Genomic DNA, 23,502 nt, shown 5'->3' on the forward strand with positions numbered 1-23,502 from the left:
TTTATTGGCTACTGCTGAAAGTGAAAGGCAATTGTATATGGTTACAGAATAGCTGTAAGTGTAAGCTGTTTACCCTTCTGATGGCAGGGCTGACCCGGAGCTGTGGCTGCCGCCGCCCAGGCCCAGCATCAAGAGAATATGGCACGGCGTATCACTAGCCTGGGGAAAGGTCAAAATTCAAAATTCCAAGTAAAGTTTGAATGTATATCCCTTTTGCACCATCCTGAAGTGGAAAAATCGTTAAGTCCAACCACTGTTAAGTCCCGACTGTCTGTACATATATTGCCTCATTTGACTTATTTCGAAAAACTTCTGTTTGAATCAAATGGCATGGGGTAGGGGCTTTGTGAAACGTGACTTACCTCGCAGCCGCTTTCCCTTTCCCTCCAGCGGAGAGGGGACAAGGGAAAAAGGAATTGAGCTGCTCCGAAGGCCAAGGCTGCCTCCCACTTCCCGCAGCTGTCTTGCCAAGCTAGATCTAGGGGCTGGGGGTCTCCACCCCTCTCCTAGATCCAGCCGGTGGGAGGGTGGGTGGTTTTTTCCGGGTCACTGGCGCACCCTCTCTACTCCCAGCCACCTGCTCTGGTTCCATGCCGGCTCCAGGCTCTCTGGAGGGCGTCAGGGACATTCCAATCCTCCCACAACCCGCGCGGATGTCGCGGGGGAGGGGGGCGCGATTGCTCTCCCTTTCCAGTACCCAGCTTTGACCAGGTTTCTTCTCAAGTTCTAGTGACCCGAGTCACGCAAGGAGACTAAAGATTGATGGATGGTTTCAAGGTTGTTTGTTTACAACGCACCCACTGGCGAAGCCGCAGCTCTAGTGACAGAGGCACTTTCTGGGCACCGTCTGCGCTCTAGCAGACAACTGCAAGCCAAACAGCCAAGATGCCTCCTCGCCAGACCAAATATGGTCACAAGCGCTAAGCAGCCTCCCGTGGAAAGGCTGGCCTGTCTCCCTGCGCCAGGGCGGACCCGAGCCCGCCCTCAGGCAGAACCTCGGATCGGCGCGGCGCTCTGGGCGCTCCGGGCCTCGGCACCAAGCACGAAGGGAGGGCGCGGCAGCCAGGACCGGCCCTTCCTCGGCCTGCGCCGCTCACTCGCGTGCCCTCCGCCGCCCCCAGCCTTAGTTTCGGTCCACAAGCCCTTGATTAAACAGGCGCAGGCCACTTTCCCTTTGATCCCGCCCTAAGTCCGCGGTAAACTCAAAGGAATGCAGGTCCAGGGCTCCGCGGGAAAGGCCCGCACGACCGGGAGGAGTGGATGGGGGGCACCCGTCTCCTCTTACCCAGCAAAGTACCTATCCCGCCCGGGGCTCTCTAGAGCCGAGGTGGGGGAGGAGGAGGAGGAGGAGAAGGAAGAGGAGGGACGAGCGGGGGCAGGCAGGCTCAGGACTTGAAGGTTATGCATAATTCAACAGCTCAACTTTTGGGCCCGCCTCTTTTCTGGGAGTGGGAGTTCGCTCCAAACTTTGTTTATGGGACAGTCCGGGAGCCGCGGCGGCCGCGCTGTCTGCTTCTCCTCCGCCTCCTTCTCGCGGAGCACGAACGCCTGAGGCCAGTTCGGGGGATGTGAGAGCCGAAGCCCCTCGGCTGCCAGGCACCAAGTCGGGATTTGCCAGCCGGGCCCCGGCTACAGCCCTGCGAGCTCGGGACGCACCGAGCGACTGAGGCCCGACGGCGAGTTCGGGCGGGACGGCGGCCGCCGCACGCCCAGACTCGGCTTCGCTGCGCGCCCAGGTAGAGCCCGCTGGAGCGCGCCCGCTCACCCCGTTCCACCCCAGGGCGCCTGGGCTCCTCGGGCTTCCGGAGTCGCGATGTCGTGGAGCTGGCTTGGGTTGAGACTTTGGGGGGGGGGGGGCTGCCTGCCCGGGGGGGTTGGGCCCCGCCCTTCCCCCCCCCCGGTTCCCCCCCCCCCCGGGGGGGGTTCCCCCCCCCCCCCCCCGCCCTTCCTTGTCGTCCTCCTCCCGGCAACTTTCTTGCTTCAAGAAAGTTGCATAATTCTCCAGGCCAGGAGGGACCCCTCCCCCATCCGGTTGGCCTTACCGCTGCGTGTCTGGGATCCTGAGGCGGACACCTATCTGTCGCCTCTTTTTCTTTTGTTTCTGTTCTGCCCCCGGACCCCTTCCTGCGACTTTAAATAAAAGGCTGATCTGACCTTTCTCTTTGCAGAAGATGAATCCGGCCTCGGTGCCCCCCCCGCTCCCGCCACCCGGGCAGCAAGTGATCCACGTCACGCAGGACCTAGACACGGACCTCGAAGCCCTCTTCAACTCGGTCATGAACCCCAAGCCCAGCTCGTGGCGGAAGAAGATCCTGCCCGAGTCATTCTTCAAGGAGCCTGACTCTGGCTCTCACTCGCGCCAGTCGAGCACCGACTCGTCTGGCGGCCACCCCGGGCCCCGGCTGGCCAGCGGCGCCCAGCACGTCCGCTCGCACTCGTCGCCCGCGTCCCTGCAGCTGGGCACCGGCGCGGGTGCTGCAGGCAGTCCAGCGCAGCAGCATGCGCACCTCCGCCAGCAGTCTTACGATGTGACCGACGAGCTGCCGCTGCCCCCGGGCTGGGAGATGACCTTCACGGCCACTGGCCAGAGGTACTTCCTCAAGTAAGTCAGCCCGAAGTCAGGGGGCACAGTCACGGTGCCCAGGGTGCGCATGCTTTTTGGGGTGCGCGCGCGCGGTGTGGGTCCTTCCACGTTTGTTTCCGAAAGATCTGGGAAGATGGAAGTAGGGAGTGTGTCTCTGGGTGTTGGAATGGTAAAGGATCAGAAGAAGAGCATCTGGTGAGGTTCTTCCAGGGTCCTGGAATTTCCAAGAGATTGGGGACCTGGAAACTCGTAGAAGTAGGAGGGAAAAAAAAAAGTAGCTTTGGGGTGATTCTCATGAAACACATAGGTGACTTTGCCCTGAATCTGGAATAGCGACTTCTGGGCACAAACCCTTACGCCCTTACCTGTCCACTCCAACTTAGATGTCCCAGAGCCTGGTCCATTGGGATGTGACATGGAGATAAATTCTAGAATATTTTTGAGGCTTGGGAAGGAGAGGGACTCTTGGTAGTGTAGGTGGTCTGCAGTCTCTCCATTCTTAGGAAAAGCAAGCTAGAAAAGTGAACACCGCCTGGTAGGCCTTTCTGCTCCCAGCTGAGTGATGTAATGACCACACCGCACAGTGATGTAATTAGCAACTCCGTGGTGAAGTAGTTGTGGGCTGGAAAATCAATTGTGCGGAAATTGGGTCAGGAGTTATATTATGGCGCAGTTAGTAACCTAAAATACCAACGGATCAGGAGTCTGTTTTGTTGTTACTCTTCCCTTTCACATTGTTAGGGCTTTCCTGATGTGATGATTTTTACAATTAGACTGTAAGGGAAAATACATTCACAGACATAAAGACGGTTGTTTCAGTTGTGGTACCCTAAGATAATTATGTTCCAGAGGAGAAACGCGCTGGAACTTGAAATATAACCAGTGAGGTCAAGGGGGGTCAGGCTATTGATGGCCTGGCTGGAGGTTGTGCCAGCAGCTGGTCCACTTGGTTCCAGATTGCCTGCACTGACTGGCCATTCACTGCCATGGAAAGAAACTTCTCTTCTTAGAACCTGCCTTAGACTTTATTTTAAAGCCGAAATTGCTTTGATGGAGAAGCCTTAGTTTAAAACTTACGCTAGGACGTTATGTGCTCTTTTAAAAGTATAATCAAGCCTTTCTTTGGCACTAGTATTTGATTGCTGTCAGTTGGATCTTAGAACAAATACACAGTAATGGATGAGGTTTGCTACAGTCAACTCTTTGACTCATACTGGTGACCAATTATTGCTTCCCCATCCCAATGCTGTTGACATCTTGTGCAAGGAGGAGTTCTTTATTTTGTTTCTGGGGTTGGTGTGATGCTGAGAAGCACTTGTCCTGAAACAGACTTGATGGTCATTCCACAACTGGCCTTCCCCCAGGCTTTGAGTGTTAGTGTGGACATGTACTTGATGCTTTGACTTCCTAATGGCTGGTGGAATTCAAGTATGTGATGTAATAACATGACATTTTTCTAAATGTGATGATACTGTTCTGAAGGCCGACATTAGTTTCTATGGTACATAAAGCTCCAAAATGATCTTGTATTAAGGTTACTTAGGTAAGTGCGGTTTTGAATATTTATTGTGACTTTTCTAGAAATGGACTTAGTAATAAATGCAAATAGAAAAATGGTCCAATAATTTACAGTAATTTAGGGTTATCTTTTTTGGTCCCAAATGACTTAAACTGTGCTTATGAATATACACTTGCACAAGTATATGATATATGATCAGTATAACTGGTTATTAAAAATATGAAATAAGAGGCTTGCCTAATATTAGAGGAAAGCTAGGAAAAAAAGGACCCCCCCAAAAGCAAAAAAATTCCCTTCTATGCACAAGTGCATAATGATGGAATGATTGAAACTAGGGCAAAAATGGAAGTTAGCTTTGGGTTTAGAGAAAGTTGCTCAGATTCATTTGTCCATCCCCCCAACTACAACCACCCTGCAGCCCAAAGCAGAGTACATCTTCTTTCACTTTGGGTAGTCAGTGAAGACCACAGCTGAAAAAATGGGTAGGTAGTAGGCTAGCCTGATTTGATGCGGCCCCTGGAAACTTTCTGGCCAAGTTTAAGTCATTGTAACTATTGTCTTTCAGGACAAGCAATCTGCCAGGAGTTGTCTGAGCTTTTTGGGGGGCGTTGTTTAAAGTTGGAGTAAGTTAAATGTTGTATGTCATACTTCGTTGCATAGCCACCAAAGGCAACGTATTTTGATGGATTAAATAGAAGCTTGAAAAATAGTGGCAACTGACCCTGAATTGATTGTCATAAAATCTATTTTGCTCCATCATCTGTGAAATGGGGCTAACAGTGGCATCCATCCTATCACTGATTCTGTCTCAAGGCTTTTATAAATGAGAAATTAAAAGGATTTCAGATTGGACCCGGGTCAGGTTTGATTTTTTTGTTTTGTTTTTTTTTTTTTTGGCTAGAAAACCCAAGGCCAGGGAAGGGTGACCGTGTGACTTTGGGAAAGTCATGTGGTTATTTAATGGTAGACCCTGGACTGGACCTCTCGTCTGTTGACAAGTACTTACAGAGCACTTTTCCATTTTCCTCACTCCTACCTTTATCCCCCCTGTCACTTCCCCAGCTGAACAATGAGTTTTATGGGAAACAAAGCTGGGCCATTAAGAAGCTTTAAAAAGCTTTTTGTGATTTTCTTAGGTAAGATTGTTCCTATGTATATGATGTAATGACTTTCTGCTACCTCTTAAAGGGGACCTTTTCTGAGCGGTCACACCTTTCATTGCAGTGTTTCTTTAGGGTAGCATACACAAGTGGAGAGGGTTGATGTGAAAGCACACGGCCCCTGAAAATTACTGCCCTGTTCCTGCTGCTCTTTAAAGCTCATAAATCAGGCTGGGGGCATGTAGGTGTTGGGCTCTTAGCCACCTGGCACACTGACTTTGACCACTGATCACATTAAAAATTAAAAAAGAAATTCTGGGTATAAATGGGATACATATTTATTACACATAAACCAGAAAACAGAATTATAAAGAAGAAAACAGTTGGCTTCAGTAGGACTTTATATTCTTACAGAAAAATTTTATATGAGTAACATTCTATAAGAAAAAATACTTTATTCCCATTCCTTTTTTTTTTTTTTTTTGAAGATTTTATTTATTTATTTGACAGAGAGAGCAAGAGAGCACAAGCAGGCAGAAGGGCAGGGGGAGACGGAGAATCAGACTACCCGCTGAGTAGGGAGTCCGATGCAGGACTCGATCCCCCGACCCTGGGATCATGACCTGAGCTGAAGGCAGACGCTTAACCGACTGAACCACCCGGGAGCCTGTTATCCCCACTATTAAATATAATTTCAGCGATAACATTTGCTTGCCACTCCCAGTTTTTAGTAATAATTTTGGTGTTTTCCCTTTTCTGAAAAGTGTCATAGAAAATTATTTTTGTCAAAGTGATCTTTGCACTCAGTAACAAGTCCAATAGTACAGAAGGACTTTTGTTGAAAAACAATGGTTTCCTTCACCTCCTCAAGGCTCACAGAGGGAGCCTTTTAGGTTTTATTTTAACTGTTTCTGTATTTAATTCTTAGATTGTTACTTCCTTAACCCTAGTATGCTTTTACCACAATTTTTTGATTTATCGACTCTTTTTTTTTTTTTTTTTTTTAAAGAGAGAACTTTTTTTTTTTTTAAGATTTTATTTATTTATTTGAGAGAGAGAGAGAGAGAGAAACAGCATGAGAGGGGATAGGGTCAGAGGGAGAAGCAGGCTCCCCGCTGAGCAGGGAGCCCGATGTGGGACTCGATCCCAGGACTCCGGGATCATGACCTGAGCCGAAGGCAGTCGCTTAACCAACTGAGCCACCCAGGTGCCCGATTTATCGACTCTTAACTTCTGATTGAAAATGAGAATGTAGCTCCTTAAACTGTTTTTTTCTCCCCCAAATTTAATATTTATATTATTTTTAGTTTGTCTGTTAGATCACCTTTGTTATTCTTTGTCAACTTATTTCTTGATTCCCCCTTTTGCAAGTCAAGGAGGTTTGGGGGCTACCTGTTCTATAATTCATTCTGTCCATACACCTTAACGGTCCAGGCCCTGAACCCATAACCAATAAAAGTTTTGTGCTTTGCTCTTAACTTGACCTTCTTATTCATAAATTATTATTAAAATTGAAAATCTAGAGACAACATTTACATTATTGCATTTCTATAAATATAATTCATTGCCTTTTATATTAAGGTTAAAGTTTAGACTTGCTACATTCAGTCTCATGTCAGGACTCCTGGGCAATCAAAGGAGGATATATCCAGCACCAAAGTTGAATGGATTCTTTCTTTCCATCAAACTCTTTTTCTGTTCGTTTTAAAGATTTTATTTTTTATTTTAGCGATAGAGAGCGAGTGTGCAAGTGGGGGGGGGGTGGAGCAGAGGGAGAGAGAATCTCAAGCACTGAGCACAGAGTTGGATGCGGCTCCATCCCACGACCCTGAGATCGTGACCTGAGCTGACTGAACCACCCAGGCACCCCTCAGACTCTTAACCAGTTGTTTAAATTTGTGGCATCATGGTGCAGGGGCAGGAGTACAGGTTTTAGACTCACATAATTCTAATCCCATCCCTGTCACTCACCTGGTACGTGAGTGGCAGGGATGGGACCTTCATAATTGGACCTTGACTTTCTGAAACATTTTTTCAAGTATTTCTAATTGCCTTCTTATTTGTTTATATATTATTTGCCTCTCAGAATTTTTTAGGCTCTAAATTCCATCAGTTCTATCAAGTCTTGTTTCCCTAAGCTTTTATGCCCAGATTCCTTTATCTTTCTATGCCATTCTGGATTCTGATTGTTCTCTAGGCGTCCAACAGAGCTGTCATCCTGGCACTTCTCTTTACTTCTCTCCATGGCCGGAAGTAGCATCATTTCCATTTCCTTTTCTCATGTCTTCCTCGTTTGATTTATGCCCTCATTTTGCTGGAGTACGTGCTTGGGTAACTTTTTTTTTTAAGATTTATTTATTTATTTGAGAGAGAGAGAGAGGGACGGAGAGGGAGGGAGAGAGAGAACAAGGGGGGGAGGTGGAGGCAGGAGGAGAGGGAGAAGCAGACTCCCTGCTGTGCAGGGAGCCCAATGTGGGGCTCAGTCTCAGGACCCCAGTGCGGGGCTCAGTCTCAGGACCCCGGGATCATGACCTGAGCCTAAAGCAGACACTTAACCGACGGAGCCACCCAGGCGCCCATGCTTGAGTAACTTAAGAAGTGTTTATGGGAGGTAAAATGTTCAAATACTTTTTAATTTGAAAATATTTATTTTCTTAAAAAAGAACTGACTTTTTTTTTTTTTTTTAAATTTACCTTTGGGTGGCAATATAATGTAGTTGTTTTCATGAAGGGCCTTTTGTCCTTAAATATTGTCAGCTGCCTTGGTTTCCTTGTCTGTAAAACACCTGTTAGTAAGAGTAATACCTATTTCATGATATTTGAAAGACTAGATGAGATAACATATTTGAAATGTCTGGCACATAGCAGAATTTCAGTACAAGTTCATTCTTGCCTCCAGTTGCCTCTTTGTCCACACACATACCCTTTCTACCTGGCCAAAATCAGATGCAGAAACCTTGACAGTAGAATGAAAGTTGGTTGTGACTCTTGGTTATAGTTATGGCTCTGAATGACAACCTGAATCTGGAATTGTAAGTCAGCTTTTTAAATTTAAAATAAAGACTGAGTCAATTTTCCTGTTAAACAACTTAAATAGGAATGCCCATTGTGGGTGCCCCGTGACTTAAGCTTCTTGGGCAGAGGATACGGCATCTCTTCTGAAGAGGGTTTACTTTTCGGTGTTTTGGAATCTGGCTTATAGCTACTAGTTGGGCCCATTTTGTGTGTAAGGGGGGAGGGATCAAGAAGTGGAGAGAGAAGAGGAGGGGAGTAAGTGACATCTGTTGATGACCTGCTCTGTGCCAGACAAGGCAGAGAGCTGAGTCAGTGCTTTCCAGAGAGACAACCCCAGTATCACCTGTGGAGTACACTCCCAACACGTGTGTGTGAAACTTCTTTTTTTTTTAATAACCATTGGTACTTTCACATATATTCTTTTTTTTTTTTTTAACCCTCACAGTGACCCTGTGAATAGGTACATACTATTATCTCATTTTGTTCTTGAGGAAACTGAGGCTTAGTGAAGTGGAGTAAGTGGCCCAGGGTCATGTATCAGGTGAGTGGCAGGGATGTGATTAGAATTATGTGATTCTAAAACCTGTACTCCTGCCCCTGCACCATGATGCCTCATGCCAATTACGTGCCCATAATTAGGCCCTGTAATTAGGTCTCCTTGGTGACCAGATAACTCTGGAGTGGTGGATGGAGCATTGGAGTTTGCTTCTGAGCTCCGTCTGGGTGGTCAAATTTGGAGCTCTGGGTGCTGGAGAGAGAGAGGTGATGAGAAAAACAAACCAGAAGTGGATAGTATATCCACAGTGCCTATTTATATTTTATTCATGTCAAGGTTTCCACCTTTAATAAATGTGTATCATTTTATAGGGAACACAGATGTGACAGGGAAGGCAGATGACCTAATGGATGTCAGGATCAGGTACACTGACGAGGGCTTGTTAAGAGGGTTAATTAAATAATGTTAGTAAAGTAGTTGCAAGGGAAGAAAAGAGCCAGGTTGCTTCTCATTGCCTTTATCATTGCAGAGATTGATGAGAAATAAATTGCTGTAGAGGTTTGAGGCAGTATTGTGTCCTGGTTTTTGTTTGTTGACCAGTTAGGACTTGTAGGAATTACAGCCTTATATATCATTCTTTTTTCTCTTCCTTCTTTTCCTTCCTTCTTTATTTATGTATCTAATCACAGGAGAGGGTGATGGAAGTAAAAGAAATCAATCCTAGGGGTGCCTGGGTGGCTCAGTTGGTTAAGCGTCTGCCTTCAGCTCAGGTCATGATTCCAGGGTCCTGGGATGGAGTATCACATTGGGCTCTGCGCAGCGGGGAGTCTGCTTCTCCCTCTGCCGTTCCCTCTGCTCATGCTCTCTGTCTTTCTCTCAAATGAATAAATAAAATCTTAAAAAAAAAAAAAAAGTCAACCAGTCCAGGGGATGATTTTCTTTTAGAAAGGTGGTTTGAAGGACAGGACTGAAGTAATTAGCTTATTAATGAAGGGCAGATTCTGAGAGGGTGGCCCTTTCACTGGTCTGAGGGTGACTGTGCATGTTTTAGTGCACTGAAATATCAGGAGAGCAGGGTTTTCCAAACTGTATTCTTTGGAACCCCAGTCCATTCAGATGCTTTGTGAACGTGGGGGTTTCTGGACCAGGAAGTTTGGGATATGTTGCATGCTCTATCCCTCTCTTGGAATTTCACAATATACATTAAGGACTCCAAAGTCACTTATCAGAAAAACTGGTTTATTTTTGTTTAAGCCAGTATTTCACAAACACATGTGATTTGAACATTTTTATTCCAACTATCGTCTGTTGCCATCCACTCAGGAATGTTTTATAGACCATACTTTGGGAAACCTTTTCTGTGCCTTTTTATAGTTGAGATTTTTTTTTTTAAGAAGATTTTACTTACTTATTTGACAGAGAGAGACACAGAGAGAGCAGGAACACAAGCAGGGGGAGTGGAAGAGGGAGAAGCAGGCTTCCCGCCGAGCAGGGAGCCCGATGTGGGGCTCGATCCCAGGACCCTGGGACCATGACCTGAGCCGAAGGCAGACACTTAACGACTGAGCCACCCAGGCGCCTATAGTTGAGATTTTTATATCTGAATCAAGTTAAAGTTTTTTTTTTTCAGTGTGCTTTGTGGATACGTAGTATATTTTCATTTATATCTCTTGATTTAATAGTTAATTATTAATGCTTGGAAATAAAAAGTCCTAAATATCAAACAAGTGGGATATAACAGAAGAAAACCAACAATTACAATACCTAGTGATAATAGCATAATCCTGATTTTACTTTTAAAGGTGTGTGTGTGTATGTGCTAGAAGGATAGATACCAAAATGTTTTCGATGGTCATTTCTGGAATTCTGGATGATTTTTCTTGTTTACTTTCTGCCTTTCTGTATTTCCAGATGTCCTTCAATAAACATATGTTTCTTTTCTTTTCTTCTTCTTTTTTTTTTAGATTTTATTTATTTGACAGAGAGAGCAAGAGAGCACAAGCAGGGGGACCAGTAGGGGGAGAGGGAGAAGCAGACTTCCCGCCGAGCAGGGAGCCCCATGTGGGGCTCGATCCCAGGACCCTGGGATCACGACCTGAGCTGAAGGCAGCCACTCAACCATATGAGCCACCCAGGCGCCCCATATATTTCTTTTTAAATTGGAGGGTGGGAGAGTTATAAAAACTTCAGGAGAAAGAAAGCAAAGAAGCATGTAAAGATGAAGTCGTAGCGGCGCCTGGCTGGCTCAGTCGATGGAGCTTGCGACTCTTGATCTCAGTTGTGAGTCCGAGCCCCACATGGGGTGTAGAGATTACTTAAAAATAAAATCTTAAAAACAAACAAAAAAAAGGTGGAGTCGTAGATTTGGGTAGGTGTGGTAGGGTGTGGGGAAATCTCTCAGCCATAGCTCAGTAACTGAAGCCTGGAGCTTATCTTACTAAATGGATGCTCTTTGGGAACTGCTTGTGTTTTTCTTGTTTGGGGTTATTTTTTTTTTAGGAATGAACTGACACAGTAATTGCTAAACTCTTAACCCAGAATTCTCCATTAAAGTCGCCTCAGGATAAGAGGTAGGATTATGGCAGATCCTTAGGTCACACGAGTTTCCTTCAGCATATTCTTTATTTGCATGCCCTCCTTCCTGGACTTCTAATGTTCCATCCAGGCACAGCAGATGATAAATAAGAAAGGGAGACATGGCTGGCACAGTAAGCACTGCTGACAGTTTATTTATTACTGTTACTGGTCCCAGTTGAGATGGCGGTGGCAGGGATGTGTGTGCGATCTCCCGAGACCTTTCCTTTATGCCACCAGAAGGATCGTTAGCTGTTTCAGCATCAACAATGAAAAATCACCAGCTTCTCTTGTGTGCTAGCCCTGTGCAGTATGCTGTGAGGGGAGAAATGTGTGGCAGGTTTCCCCAACCTCAGGCAGCTGATGGTCTAGCTGGGGAGACGAGGAGAACACAGACGAAATCAGGCTAGCCTCTGGGCCCTCTGTGGCTGTAGAGCCTAGAGCAGCTGCTCGCTGTGTGTTGGAAGCTCTTGGGAGGGGTGTCATAATAAGGCAATCGTTTCTGTTATGGTTACAGGTCTGAAACTTGCAGCCGTGCTGAACGTCTCTTAGTTCTCTCGTTGGCTGTCTTCCCGCTGGCCCCAGGAACTTGGCACAATCTGTTACCTGTGCCTGGAACATTATTTTCCTGCTTCTTGCCTGGTTAACTCCTATGCTGCTTTCAGGCATCAGCTTTGATGCCACCCCTGCAGGAGGTTTTCCCTGACTCACAGGCCCCCCACACTAGTGCCATATTTCTATTTAGTTATTTGTCTTTTTCACTATATCATCACCTCCATGAGGGCAAGATTGATATTTGTCTTGCTCATCATTGTATAAGTTGAGCACAGTGCCTGGCAAATAGGTGCGTGCTTGATAAGGAAGGACTCCTCTAATACTTTCTGGTGGCCATCTGCATTGCAAGCTCGTGCACTAGAATTCCTCATGGGACTCTGCCATGCTTGGGAATATAATCGCATCATGTCTGTGCCCCTTGGACTACAAGTTTAGAATCCTAGCTCTGCATACTGTGATGCGGTGGAGAAGGTGGACAGAGGGGGAGTGGTTCTTCAGAGAAGTCTCTGTAAAGGTGGTTGGACATACATGGAGCCTTGAAAAATGGGAGGAATGTGGTGAGCAAAGAGGCCTTCTAGGAAAGAGGGGTAGGAAGAGAAGTTCAGGGGCGGAAGTGCTCAGGGTGTGTTTTTGAGGCCCAGAAACATTTGGCTTGACTTGGGTTGAAAGTAAGTGATGTTTGGTGGATGACCTGTGCATCCCATTGAGGCTCTGGAACCTCAGCTAGGATGGGCATACTGACCTTTTTGCTAGTCAGTGTCAATTTTCTCATTCCCTAATTTTGAGATACACCAGTCCTGGCTTTATCCAAATGTAGCACAAGACCCCACCATTGCCTCCTATGTTGAGATATTCCTAGTTCTTTAAGGAACTAAGGATTTTATACTGATTTAAGAATCTGAAATAATAGAACCTTTCAAAACAATTCATTCGCCCATCTGTCCCTCCATAGATCTATCCATCTGTCATATATTCAATTTAGCATATGCTGTTCCACAGTAGTGGGTGGTCTTTGCTTTCCAAGTCAGTAGGATATGAGGCTACGCTTGAGTCAGGCCCACCCCCACTGAATCTGCCATTTCTGCTTATAAACGAATAGCTTGCGGGTCTGGCTGATTCCAGAATACTTTCTTGTGGTTCTGGATAGTTTCTCAGTTTTCTCTGAGACTGATCAACTGGGCAGAGGCAAAATGGAGATTCCAGAAGCAGTTATTCCACCGAAGCCCGCCTAGGTCCTGTTCCCTGAGGGTGCCTGGCTGAGCAGCTCAGGACCTCCCTCTCAAGCACATCCTTCCTGAACTGTTAGGGAAGCCTATCGAGAGCCTTTGCACACGAAGTCACAATGCTCAGTCACGTGTTAATGTTTTCAGATAACTTCTTTAAATTAAAAAAAAAAAGTTTTTGACTAGGTAGTAAATACACATAAATGATAAAAAATATTCAGATAGTACCAAAGCACATACTGTGAGAAGTTTCACCCTACCCTAATCCTCTGGTCCCCTCCCTAGAGCACCAGTTTCTTTTGTCTTTCCAAAGAAACTCTATGTGAGTGTAAGCATGTGTATGCATATACCCACTTAGACTGTTTTCAGTATAGTGCAAATGGTAGTGTACTATGCATTACTCAGCTGCAACTTTTTTCACTTAGTATTTCTTGATGGTTATTTTTCCGTACGTATGTATCTTTTTTATTTCTTTAATGGCTGTAGTATTCTATCGTATGGATGTAGCGTAATTTTTTTTAACTGATCCCTTATTGATGGTGCATTTAGATTGTTTCCGATTTTCTCTTTTTAAAAGATTTTATTTATTTACTTGACAGAGACACAGCGAGAGAGGGAACACAAGCAGGGGGAGTGGGAGAGGGAGAAGCCGGCTTCCCGCGGAGCAGGGACCCCGATGCGGGACTCAATCCTAGGACCCTGGGACCATGACCTGAGCAAAGGCAGACGCTTAACGACTGAGCCACCCAGGCGCCCCGATTTTCTCTTTTTAATTATAAAAATAATATATGCCCAAACACTACTGGAGGAATGAAAATGGAATGAAGATGAAAAAATAAGTTCTTCTGATCTTCCCTGGATCCCTGGTTATAGAGAACCATTGTTAACACTTTATCCAGAGATACTCTACACAAAGAGCAGCAGTATGGCCCCTATCTAATTAATTACCTATTTAGCTTGCTTGTTATCTAATTTATCTATCATCTACTATCCTAACTATTAATCATTATACCTACCCTTCTTATACAAGGGTGGTGCATGGTCTGGCAAATGCACGCTGGCCAGTTAGATGGATGCCCTACCGATTAGAATGAATGGTATCCCAGCGTGAAGTGGCTGATCAAGTATCTCAGTGCGACTCAAAGTGGGGTCTCTGAACTGACACTAGTGTGCAGATGTATGTAACTCACCCGTTACAGACTAGATACAGAAGTCAAGAATGTTTAGAGACTTGTATACAAAATGATACGGCTTCGACATCTAAGCATGTGATCAGTGGGATTGTCTAATGGAACACGGTAATTTGGGTGTGCCGAATTTGTGTGATGAGTCATGTGTGGCCCAAGCTATGTACAAGGCATCTACAATAGGACCACATACTGATCTTGACAGATTGAAAATAGAAAAACCCTGATCCCTTTCCACAGATAGTTTGAGAGACGCTGATGTTTCTCTTAACTCTTTTTTTTCTGTTCTTTATTCTCTTCTCTTTTCTTCTTTCTTCTCATCCACCATCCATTTACCTAAGTATCATTTTATTTTTCCATCCATCCTTACAACTGCCTTTTATGTATCAGTTTATTGTACCTCTCATTAACTTCACAAAAATAATTAATCTAAGATGTTGGATATTGAGTCCTAATATGAAAACAAATTCTGTGGCACAAAGAATGATTATCATCTATTTTCTAGTACATAATATATTTTATGTCTTTTTGGCCACTGTGCTCATTGTTTTAAAAATATGCTTTCGCACACTTCAATTCTGAACACTGTGGATAATCCTAAATCCTGTTCTTTCTTGTGACTAATCTACCTGCAAGCACTGTCAGCTACAGACTCAGTGCAAAACATGGTGAGTGGAGAAAAATACACATGCTGGATAATTTAGTAAAAATACATATTCCTTTGGGGTGGCTTTTCTGCAAATACTGTGATACTGAATATTTGTCTTTCTCTCAGTTTGTTCATGGAAAACAGTTCGTGGCCTAGGGTTCAGAGGTTGAGGATGCCATTGATAACCCATCAGAAAGTAGAAAATGCAAACAGATGATAAATGTAATTAAAATGAACAGACATAACCTTTTCTCTTTTTTTTTAAAGATTTTTACTTATTTATTTGACAGAGACACAGCGAGAGAGGGAACACAAGCAGGGGGAGTGGGAGAGGGAGAAGCAGGCTCCCCGCTGAGCAGGGAGCCCCATGCAGGGCTGGATCCCAGGACCCTGAGATCATGACCTGAGCCGAAACCAAGAGTTGGATGCTCACCTGACTGAGCCACCCAGGCACCCCTAAAAGCTGGTTTTTTTTTTTTTAAATAAAAAATGAAGCAGAACTGAAGGATATAAAATGAAAAGTAAAAGTACTCCACCCACTAGTTTTACTCCTCGATGTAACCACTATTCACAATTGCTTGTATATTTTCCAGGCATTTTATTATGCATTACATGACTTCATTTATAATGGCATCAGTTGGTTGTTTTGGTATTGTGGGAAGCACAGTGTAGGTGGTCTTTGTTCCTTGCTGACCCTCACATAACCTCAGGACTGAGTATAGCTATGGATTAAATTATGGAGAACTAGATGTGATGCCTGACGGAGAGGTCTCAGGATGAAAAGCTTTGTTGGTGTAACTGTGGTTCAGAGCCTGGGATTTAGCTTTGTGGTTCAGGACGTTGATGTCTTTGGTGCTCCAAAACTGATCAGGTTTTCAAAGACTTTCTGCTGCGGGCCATACTGGGATGAAATGGGGGTAGACAGTCTAGCTGCAGTTTCAGAATTCAGGAGCAGTGACTTGAATAATCTCCCACTCTGGAATGAAGGAACTCATAAGAGTGATTTAATGGCTGGGAAATTGCTTGGGTGGTTTTAGCAAAGGGAAGAAGTGAAACCATTTAAGGGATATTAAGGAAGTAATTTGACAGGCTTTGGCAATGGATTAAATATGGGGAGTGAGGAAAAGAGGTGAGAAGGAAGATTTGCAAGTTGCTGGCTGTCCCTGGCATGAACAGAGGTGCCTGTAATTGTGACAAGTGGGAAGTAAGTTTAGAAGAGGTGGAGAAAATTTTTAACATGTTGAGTTTGAGGTGAATTTAAGATATCCAAGGGAGATATATGTATATTTGCAGACCTTTCTCTCTAATTAGAATTACGGATATATTATTTGTAATATTTGTAATTATTTGTGATTTGTAATTATTACATATAATTATTCTAATCCAGGTGTGGATGAGATCCCGGAGAGAGAGGTTACAGATCGAGTGAGAAAAGTCCAGACTCTGTAAAGGATAGACAGCCAGAGAGGTTGGAGGAAAGGCAGAAAATAGTACAAGAAATCCAGGGAGGAAATTGTCTGTAAGAAAGAGGAACGGTTAAATTCTGTGTCATGTTTCTTAGAGCTCTAGGAAGATGAGAACTGACAGATTTTCAGTGAATGGATTTTTCCACTGAGGCCGCTTTCTTTCCCCAGGGTAGAGCAAAAGCTGGGGCCTGGGGTACTAATTCTACAATCTAGTTTTTGAAGAGGGAAAAAATGAAGAAAAGAAGCATGCAGTTAGATGAGGGGCATCCCCCAAATTCCCGTATACTCTACCACATCCCTGCTAAGGAGCATGGTTCTCTCACGGTGCAGATCCAGTGCCGTATGGAAAGACAACACATTTGCTTATTCAAACATCCTGTTAAAACAAGGTTTGAAATCAGTGTTTTATAACTGACTGAGATAAGTTAAAAGACTTGGGTAAAAATATTACTCTAACTGGTATGATAATCCCTTGCCGTGAGGAAAATTACAGTCTCCAGTCCTGACTGTGGTAAAACCTTTGCCACAGTTTGTGGCACACAGGACTGTTATTGCTGGGACGTGTCCTGCTTAACGGTGGCCATAAAAATAGCAGATTATGGTTGGTGAGTGTCAGTTAAAAATTTATGGTTCAGAATATTATGGAACTGTTGTTACAGATAAACGTTTATCTCTCCTATCTTTTGTTTCTCCATTTTCCGGAACTGATTCTGGTACCTGGCAAAGGGGATTCCGAAATTAATGCAGGTAAATGCGGAGGCCAGTTTACCCTTTCACAATGTAAGGTAAATGAAACATGTTTGATTGTATCAAACTGGTTTGAGTTGGAGTTTGGGTTTGGATACATTTTGTAGTCAAAAGACCATTCTGGGGGCACCTGGGTGGCTCAGTCAGTTGGATGGCTGCCTTCGGCTCAGATCATGATCCCGGGGTCCTGGGATTGACCCCCCACATCGGGCTCCTTGCTCGGCGGAGAGCCTGCTTCTCCCTCTCCCTCTGCCGCTCCCCCTGCTTGTGTTCTCTCTTTCTCTGACAAAAAAAAAAAAAGGCCATTCTGCTGCCTTCTGCTAATTTGGGAGTACCTGGTAGCCTTATTACTGGTTTGGGTTTTGTATAAACATGTAAAGTTAGTAGCTGGGATTAAGAATCATAAAAGAAGGGGCGCCTGGGTGGCTCAGTTGGTTAGGCGACTGCCTTCGGCTCAGGTCATGATCCTGGAGTCCCGGGATCGAGTCCCACATCGGGCTCCCTGCTTAGCGGGGAGTCTGCTTCTCCCTCTGCCCTCTTCCCTCTCATGCTCTCTCTCTCTCAGTCTCTCTCTCTCAAATAAATAAATAAAATCTTTAAAAAAAAAAAAGAATCATAAAAGAAGCAACGAACTTTGGTGCTGTTTATAAAAGTACTTATGTTTTCTGAAGACACATTTTCTAGTGCAACTGTTTCCACTTGCATGGGTCTTTGTTTTACGTACTGTGTGAAATACTAGCCTATGCATATAGAACTTTTGGCAAATACGAATTCCTCTTAAGTAATTATACCATCCAACATGTATTTGTCTTTTTGTGCATTTTAACATAAAATCCAACCATAAATATATGTTGTAGAAAAACTTGAAGGAAGGAAAGGCAGGAAGAGAGAAAGGATGAGCTACTTAAAGGTAAAGCTCTACCCGAGTGTATTTTACAAATATAATTGCTTCTTTACTTAGGCTTTTAAAGTTTAGTTATCTGTGGTCTAAAAAAATTAAATTCGAATTTATTGATGTTGCATTTCTGTGTTAGGATAGCAAGGGCTATGCTTTGGGCTTTGGAAAGCGGAGTTCTCAGCAAAGGTCCGAGGGCTGTAAACCCATACAGTAGACAGTGGATCCATTGTTCTCTGTATTTGTCTGTTGCTTACATTTTAATAACTATTGAGCAGTCAGTGATTATTAACAGATATTTAACAGTAGGAGCAGATTAGATTGTAGGGTCAATAATTATGGACAACTTGGAGTGTCAACATGAAAGAAATGATTTTAAAGGTTAGATCCAGAATTGTTGAAACTTTTGCCTGAAACTTTGTCAGGTGAGCAGTGCAGAGGATCGACCAGCACAGCCTTTTTAAATTATGAGCCATGGTAAAGTGAGTCAGGTTTTGCCACAGTGCTTTTCATTTAACCTAATAGTTGGCCAGCCCTAGTTAATTAGTTGAAAACCATTACGGGACGCAGATTTCCCAGTTGCACATGCATTGGAATGTCCGGCTCATCCCGTGTGTGGATCAGAGGGCCCATGGTGCGGCTAATTAAAGTCATTGTCTATACTCCCCTTAAAGCAAAGCATTAGAAACAAAGTTGAAGAGTTCTCTGAAGGTCCTTCTGAGCCCTGGTCAACATCCTGGTTGACTGGTATGTATCTCTTCGGAGTCTAGTTTCCAGAGCTGTTGAAAAAGAGTATTATACATTTCCAAGTGAGCATGGAGGTGTAAACTGATGCCAGAGGATTGCTTCAGCTGAAGTGAAAGATCACACTTACTGACACTTATTACAAATGGGTTTTTAAAACAATGTCTGTTTTGTACAGTGAGAGTAAAGTCTGCCAAGTGTAGAACAAAAAAGTTATATTGTGGAATAAGATAAAAGGACATTGCATAATAAATAATGTCTCATACCATTAAAATATAAGGTTTCCTTCCCAAAATGTAAGTATGAGCTTCTAAATGGATGTTTTAAAAGTCTGATTTTTCTTTGATTTGCCTAGTGACTTGATGCATGAAGAGATTATGGGTTTGAATGTGTACAGATCTAGACTACTACAATAAATAATACACATGTATAGCATGCAAAAGAGAAATAAAACTCAAATGGCATTGTGTTTTAGTGATACCATAGAAATTGGTTTTTTATTACAATAGGTTGAAAGTAGCTCATTGGAAGTAAGCAAAACGTTTTCATCTGTTAGTTTCTAAGACTAGAATAACATATCTGATCCAAAGTGTATTGGTTCTAACCTTTATTCATAGACAGAATCATTGGTTTATGAAAATCAATGAGGAAACATAAGCAGAGAGGTAAGCTGTAGAAACATTGAATAAATCCTTTAAGATGTGAGTGTGTGGATCTGATAAGTAGTTCAGATTGTTTGCTCTTGCCCTAAATGGATTTTGAACATGAGGAGAGATTGCATGGAATTAAAAATTGGTGTTTTTTGGGGCGCCTGGGTGGCTCAGTCGTTAAGCGTCTGCCTTCAGCTCAGGTCATGATCCCAGGGTCCTGGGATCGAGCCCCGCATCGGGCTCCCTGCTCCATGGGTAGCCTGCTTCTCCCTCTCCCGCTCCCCCTGCTTGTGTTCCCTCTCTCGCTGCGTCTCTCTCTGTCAAATAAATAAAATCTTAAAAAAAAAAAATTGGTGTTTTTTTTGTTTTTTTGTTTTTTTTTGTTTTTGAAACTCCTGATCCTTCTAGAGAGGCATTTTTCTGAATATAAGGAGGACCAAAAATGTTGCTTAAAGGGATTTTGTAAGAAAAATAGGCACAGTTCTTGAACAAAGTGGGCTACCCGAATAAGGGGGATCTAAGGAGTCACGTTACACCTCTGTACAGGTGTAAATTTCAAAGGTGAACTTTTGGGGAGGCGGTTTGTTTAGCGGAGGGAAAGCTAATGGGATAGGTTGAACAAGTGTCCAGAAAGATAAGGGTTTATAAGACACATTGAGATGTTTGTAGATGTTCTTTCCTATAGAACATGGCCAGAAATACTGCCTGAGTAGTTTATAGGAGGATAGAAGAGGTAATTTTAGTCTACTCAGAATAAAAATGAAGAATGATTTGTTCATTTTATTTTATTTTTTATTTTATTGTTTAAAGATTTTATTTATTTTTTAGAGAGCGAGCGAGAGAGAAACAGCATGAGAGGGGAGAGGGTCAGAGGGAGAAGCAGGCTCCCCGCTGAGCCGGGAGCCCGATGTGGGACTCCATCCCAGGACCCTGGGATCATGACCTGAGCCGAAGGCAGACGCTTAACCATCTGAGCCACCCAGGCGCCCGATTTGTTCATTTTAAAGATGTTTTGAAGAGGGGCCCTTGGAGACCACCAATAGATCTTTTTTGGATGGGCTGACTTGAAAGCAGAGAGAATGTAACCTGGTGTCTTTAAGTGGCATGTGTGGTGACCCTAAGATAAACTATCTGATTTCATTTAGACTTGGCTGGACGTGCAGAGATACCCAGACCTCTGTTTGAGCTAGTGCCCCAGTGTTCCTGCTCTCAAGCCTGATGGTGGAGTGGCTGGCTTCGATTTGCTTCCTGCCCGAATTAAAAACCTGTTTGTTTCGCCCATCATCTGGCTGGGCCTTACCCATAATTCCTGCACTTTTGATTATGGGGGTTATTATAGGACAAGAGCTTCTTTGTAAAAGAGCATGTTTAATACTCTGGGGTCTAGCGTGACTAGCGGATATAAATTGTATGGAAGCAATTAAACTCGAAGGAAATGTCATGTGGGCTGAATTTAAACATACAGGCTTGTGGCATTGATTTTTTTTTTTTTTTAACTTACACAGAAAAGGGTGGAGAGAAAAATAAAGGAAGAGAAAAGAGCAATGGGCCAAGAGAGTGAGGGAAACACGCACAGAGACAAGAGAAACGACTCATTTTGAACATTTGGTTAAAAATCCCAAGTCCAGAACCAGTATTATGCTAATGCCATTGCCCTTCATATGAACTCTTTTAAAATTACAAATGTCAAGGCATTATATACTGCCCTCTACTTGGGACTTGTATCCCTTTCCAGGCAGTCACCTTCATGTCAAGGCATATGTGGATGTAACTGAGCAGTGATTTTTTTGGAATATGTTAATAAACAGGCCTGAAGGCAGCCCATTATGATCATGAAGGTGCTTCTCTCTCTAGTTTTCTATTTTATGCTCAGGGCCTCTGCATAGTTCATACAGACCGGCTTGTCTTTGGACTTGCTGATGACGAGTAGCGTGTCATTTCTCTCACTGGCCTAGAATGTCTTCTGACATTCAGCCAACGCCATCTCCTCTCTAACACCTTATTGGACCAGCCAGCTAGAAAAGATCACCTGCTACTCCAGATCCCCAGACTAATTTGATCTGTCTGAATAATTTGGCCCTTGATCTTTTCTCTTGTCCCATTAAAATGTCATGTAAGGCTTGTCGTTGAATGAATGTATTTATTTCATTTCCCTAATGAGTCAGCTCTTAGAATATGGACCTGGTGTTGTATTGTCCTTCATGCCTAGCACATATTGGTACCAGGAAATATTTGTTGAGATCAGTACTGATGTTGAACATGCTGTTAAAATAATCAAAATGTTACCGGGTGGTCAAAGGCAGAAATGGATGCTTTTATATTAGATATAATAGTACAAGTTTGACATGAATTTGAGCGTTGGAAATAATAAGCAACCCTTGATGTTTTGCCCCAACAGAAAGTGCTTATGCTTTCTTTTCATTCTTTAATCTGTGAACTCTTAAGGACAAAAAAGAAATCTCACCTTGCCTGTAACTCTCCAGTACCTGGGGCAATGCCTGGCACACACATGAGTTCAGATAGTATTTGCTGAAAGAAATAGAAATGATTTTTTATTTCTTCATTATTTAAGTCATCTGGTACTTCTTTCCTATGCAATAAGCCAATTAATATTTATTGAGAACATACTGTGTGGCAGATGCTGGTACTGTGCCCACCATAGTGGGTACACATACAGTATATTATACTTTGGAATATATTTTGTTTTCTGTATTTATCAGTCTTACTATAAATTCTAAGAAATCACTTCCTCAAACTGAACAATGATGATCCAAGAGAGCAAAAGTTGCTGAGAATAACTCAGTATATTTATCTATTCCTAGATTATTTCCACATTGCACTCAGTGCTGGATGTATGCCCCTCCCCGCCCCCCTTAAATAATTGTAAGATTGTAACCTTTCCAAACAGAGCTGAGAGGTAGACTGTTTAGGTTTACAAGAACTTTTCAGGATGCAAAGTAAATAGGGGAATTTGAGATATCAACAAAACTGTAATTAAGCAGATTAACTGTGTCAATAGTGAATACAAAGATGTCAGAGGAGCTAGTTGGTTGCAGTTATTTAAACACAGCCTCAAGTTCATTTCTAGTGGTATCACCATCATCCACAAACAAACTTGAAAGGAAGCTTAGCCAGATAAACCCAGGAGAATCATTTCTCCTGGGAACATCACATTCTAAATCATACATCCATTATTAATATATTTTAAGATTTGGCTTGGGGTCTTTAATTCTTTACGTGCTCCTTAAGGTCACACAGAACCAGAATTTAATATTACCGTCTTTTCAGATCTCTGAAGAGTGGAAAATGAGCCCCCTTCTGACCAGAATAAAGGAAGGAAGAATTTAAAATTATAAACCAGCTTTACTTTATTCATAGACGATAGTATATTTACATGCAACAGTATCTATTGTTTCTTTTCTTTTCTTTTTTTTTTTTAAGATTTTGTTTATTTATTTGACAGAGAGAGACACAGTGAGAGAGGGAACACAAGCAGGGGGAGTGGGAGAGGGAGAAGCAGGCTCCCAAGGAGCAGGGAGCCCGATGCGGAGCTCGATGCGGAGCTCGATGCGGAGCTCGATCCCAGGACCCTGGGATCATGACCTGAGCCGAAGGCAGATGCTTAACAACTGAGCCACCCAGGCGCCCCTCTGTTTTTCCTTTTAAAAAATTACCCAAGTTATACTTAAACACATTCTTGTGTTTTGAGAAATTCAGCCAAAGTGACAGTCTCTCTTACTCTCTATTCCCGATCCTGCCTGTCCCCCCAGAGTGTGAGCCCCCTTCCCAGTTCATGGTCTGTCCTTCAGACATACATACCTCTGCATGTACAAACCTGGTGCAGGTATTTTTTACATGTTACTTTAACATTCTTTTTTTTTTCCTACTTAAAAGCATGCTTTTCCGTAACAGTAGCTAGATATCTATCTTAATATTTATTATCCCATCGTATGTTTCAAGTCCAGGTTATTGACCCATTCTAATAGTGGGACTGTGATGTTATTTAAACCTCATCTGAAAGACCTAGTATAAATTGAATTCTCACTTCATTTGAGTTTTTTTATCATTTGTGAAGGGAGATTTTTTTAAGTAATTATC

At 43.4% G+C, this 23,502-nt stretch overlaps 1 protein-coding gene across 2 annotated transcripts in view; it reads left to right on the top strand.

The window, feature by feature from the left end:
- The first annotated feature begins 1,415 nt into the window (after positions 1–1,415).
- Positions 1,416–23,502, top strand: part of WWTR1 (WW domain containing transcription regulator 1) — a 134,091-nt gene continuing 112,004 nt past the window's right edge. Inside the window, exons 1-2 of one of the 2 annotated variants that reach the window (XM_021685949.2) lie at positions 1,416–1,736; positions 2,169–2,602. In XM_021685949.2, the coding sequence (XP_021541624.1) occupies positions 2,172–2,602 (431 nt within the window). In that variant the 5' untranslated portion in view covers positions 1,416–1,736; positions 2,169–2,171. Of the gene's footprint in view, positions 1,737–2,103; positions 2,603–23,502 lie in introns of those variants that run through there. The other variant, XM_044920299.1, reaches the window with a different exon arrangement.

This window comes from Neomonachus schauinslandi, chromosome 1 (assembly GCF_002201575.2).
Source record: "Neomonachus schauinslandi chromosome 1, ASM220157v2, whole genome shotgun sequence".
NCBI lineage: Eukaryota > Metazoa > Chordata > Mammalia > Carnivora > Phocidae > Neomonachus > Neomonachus schauinslandi.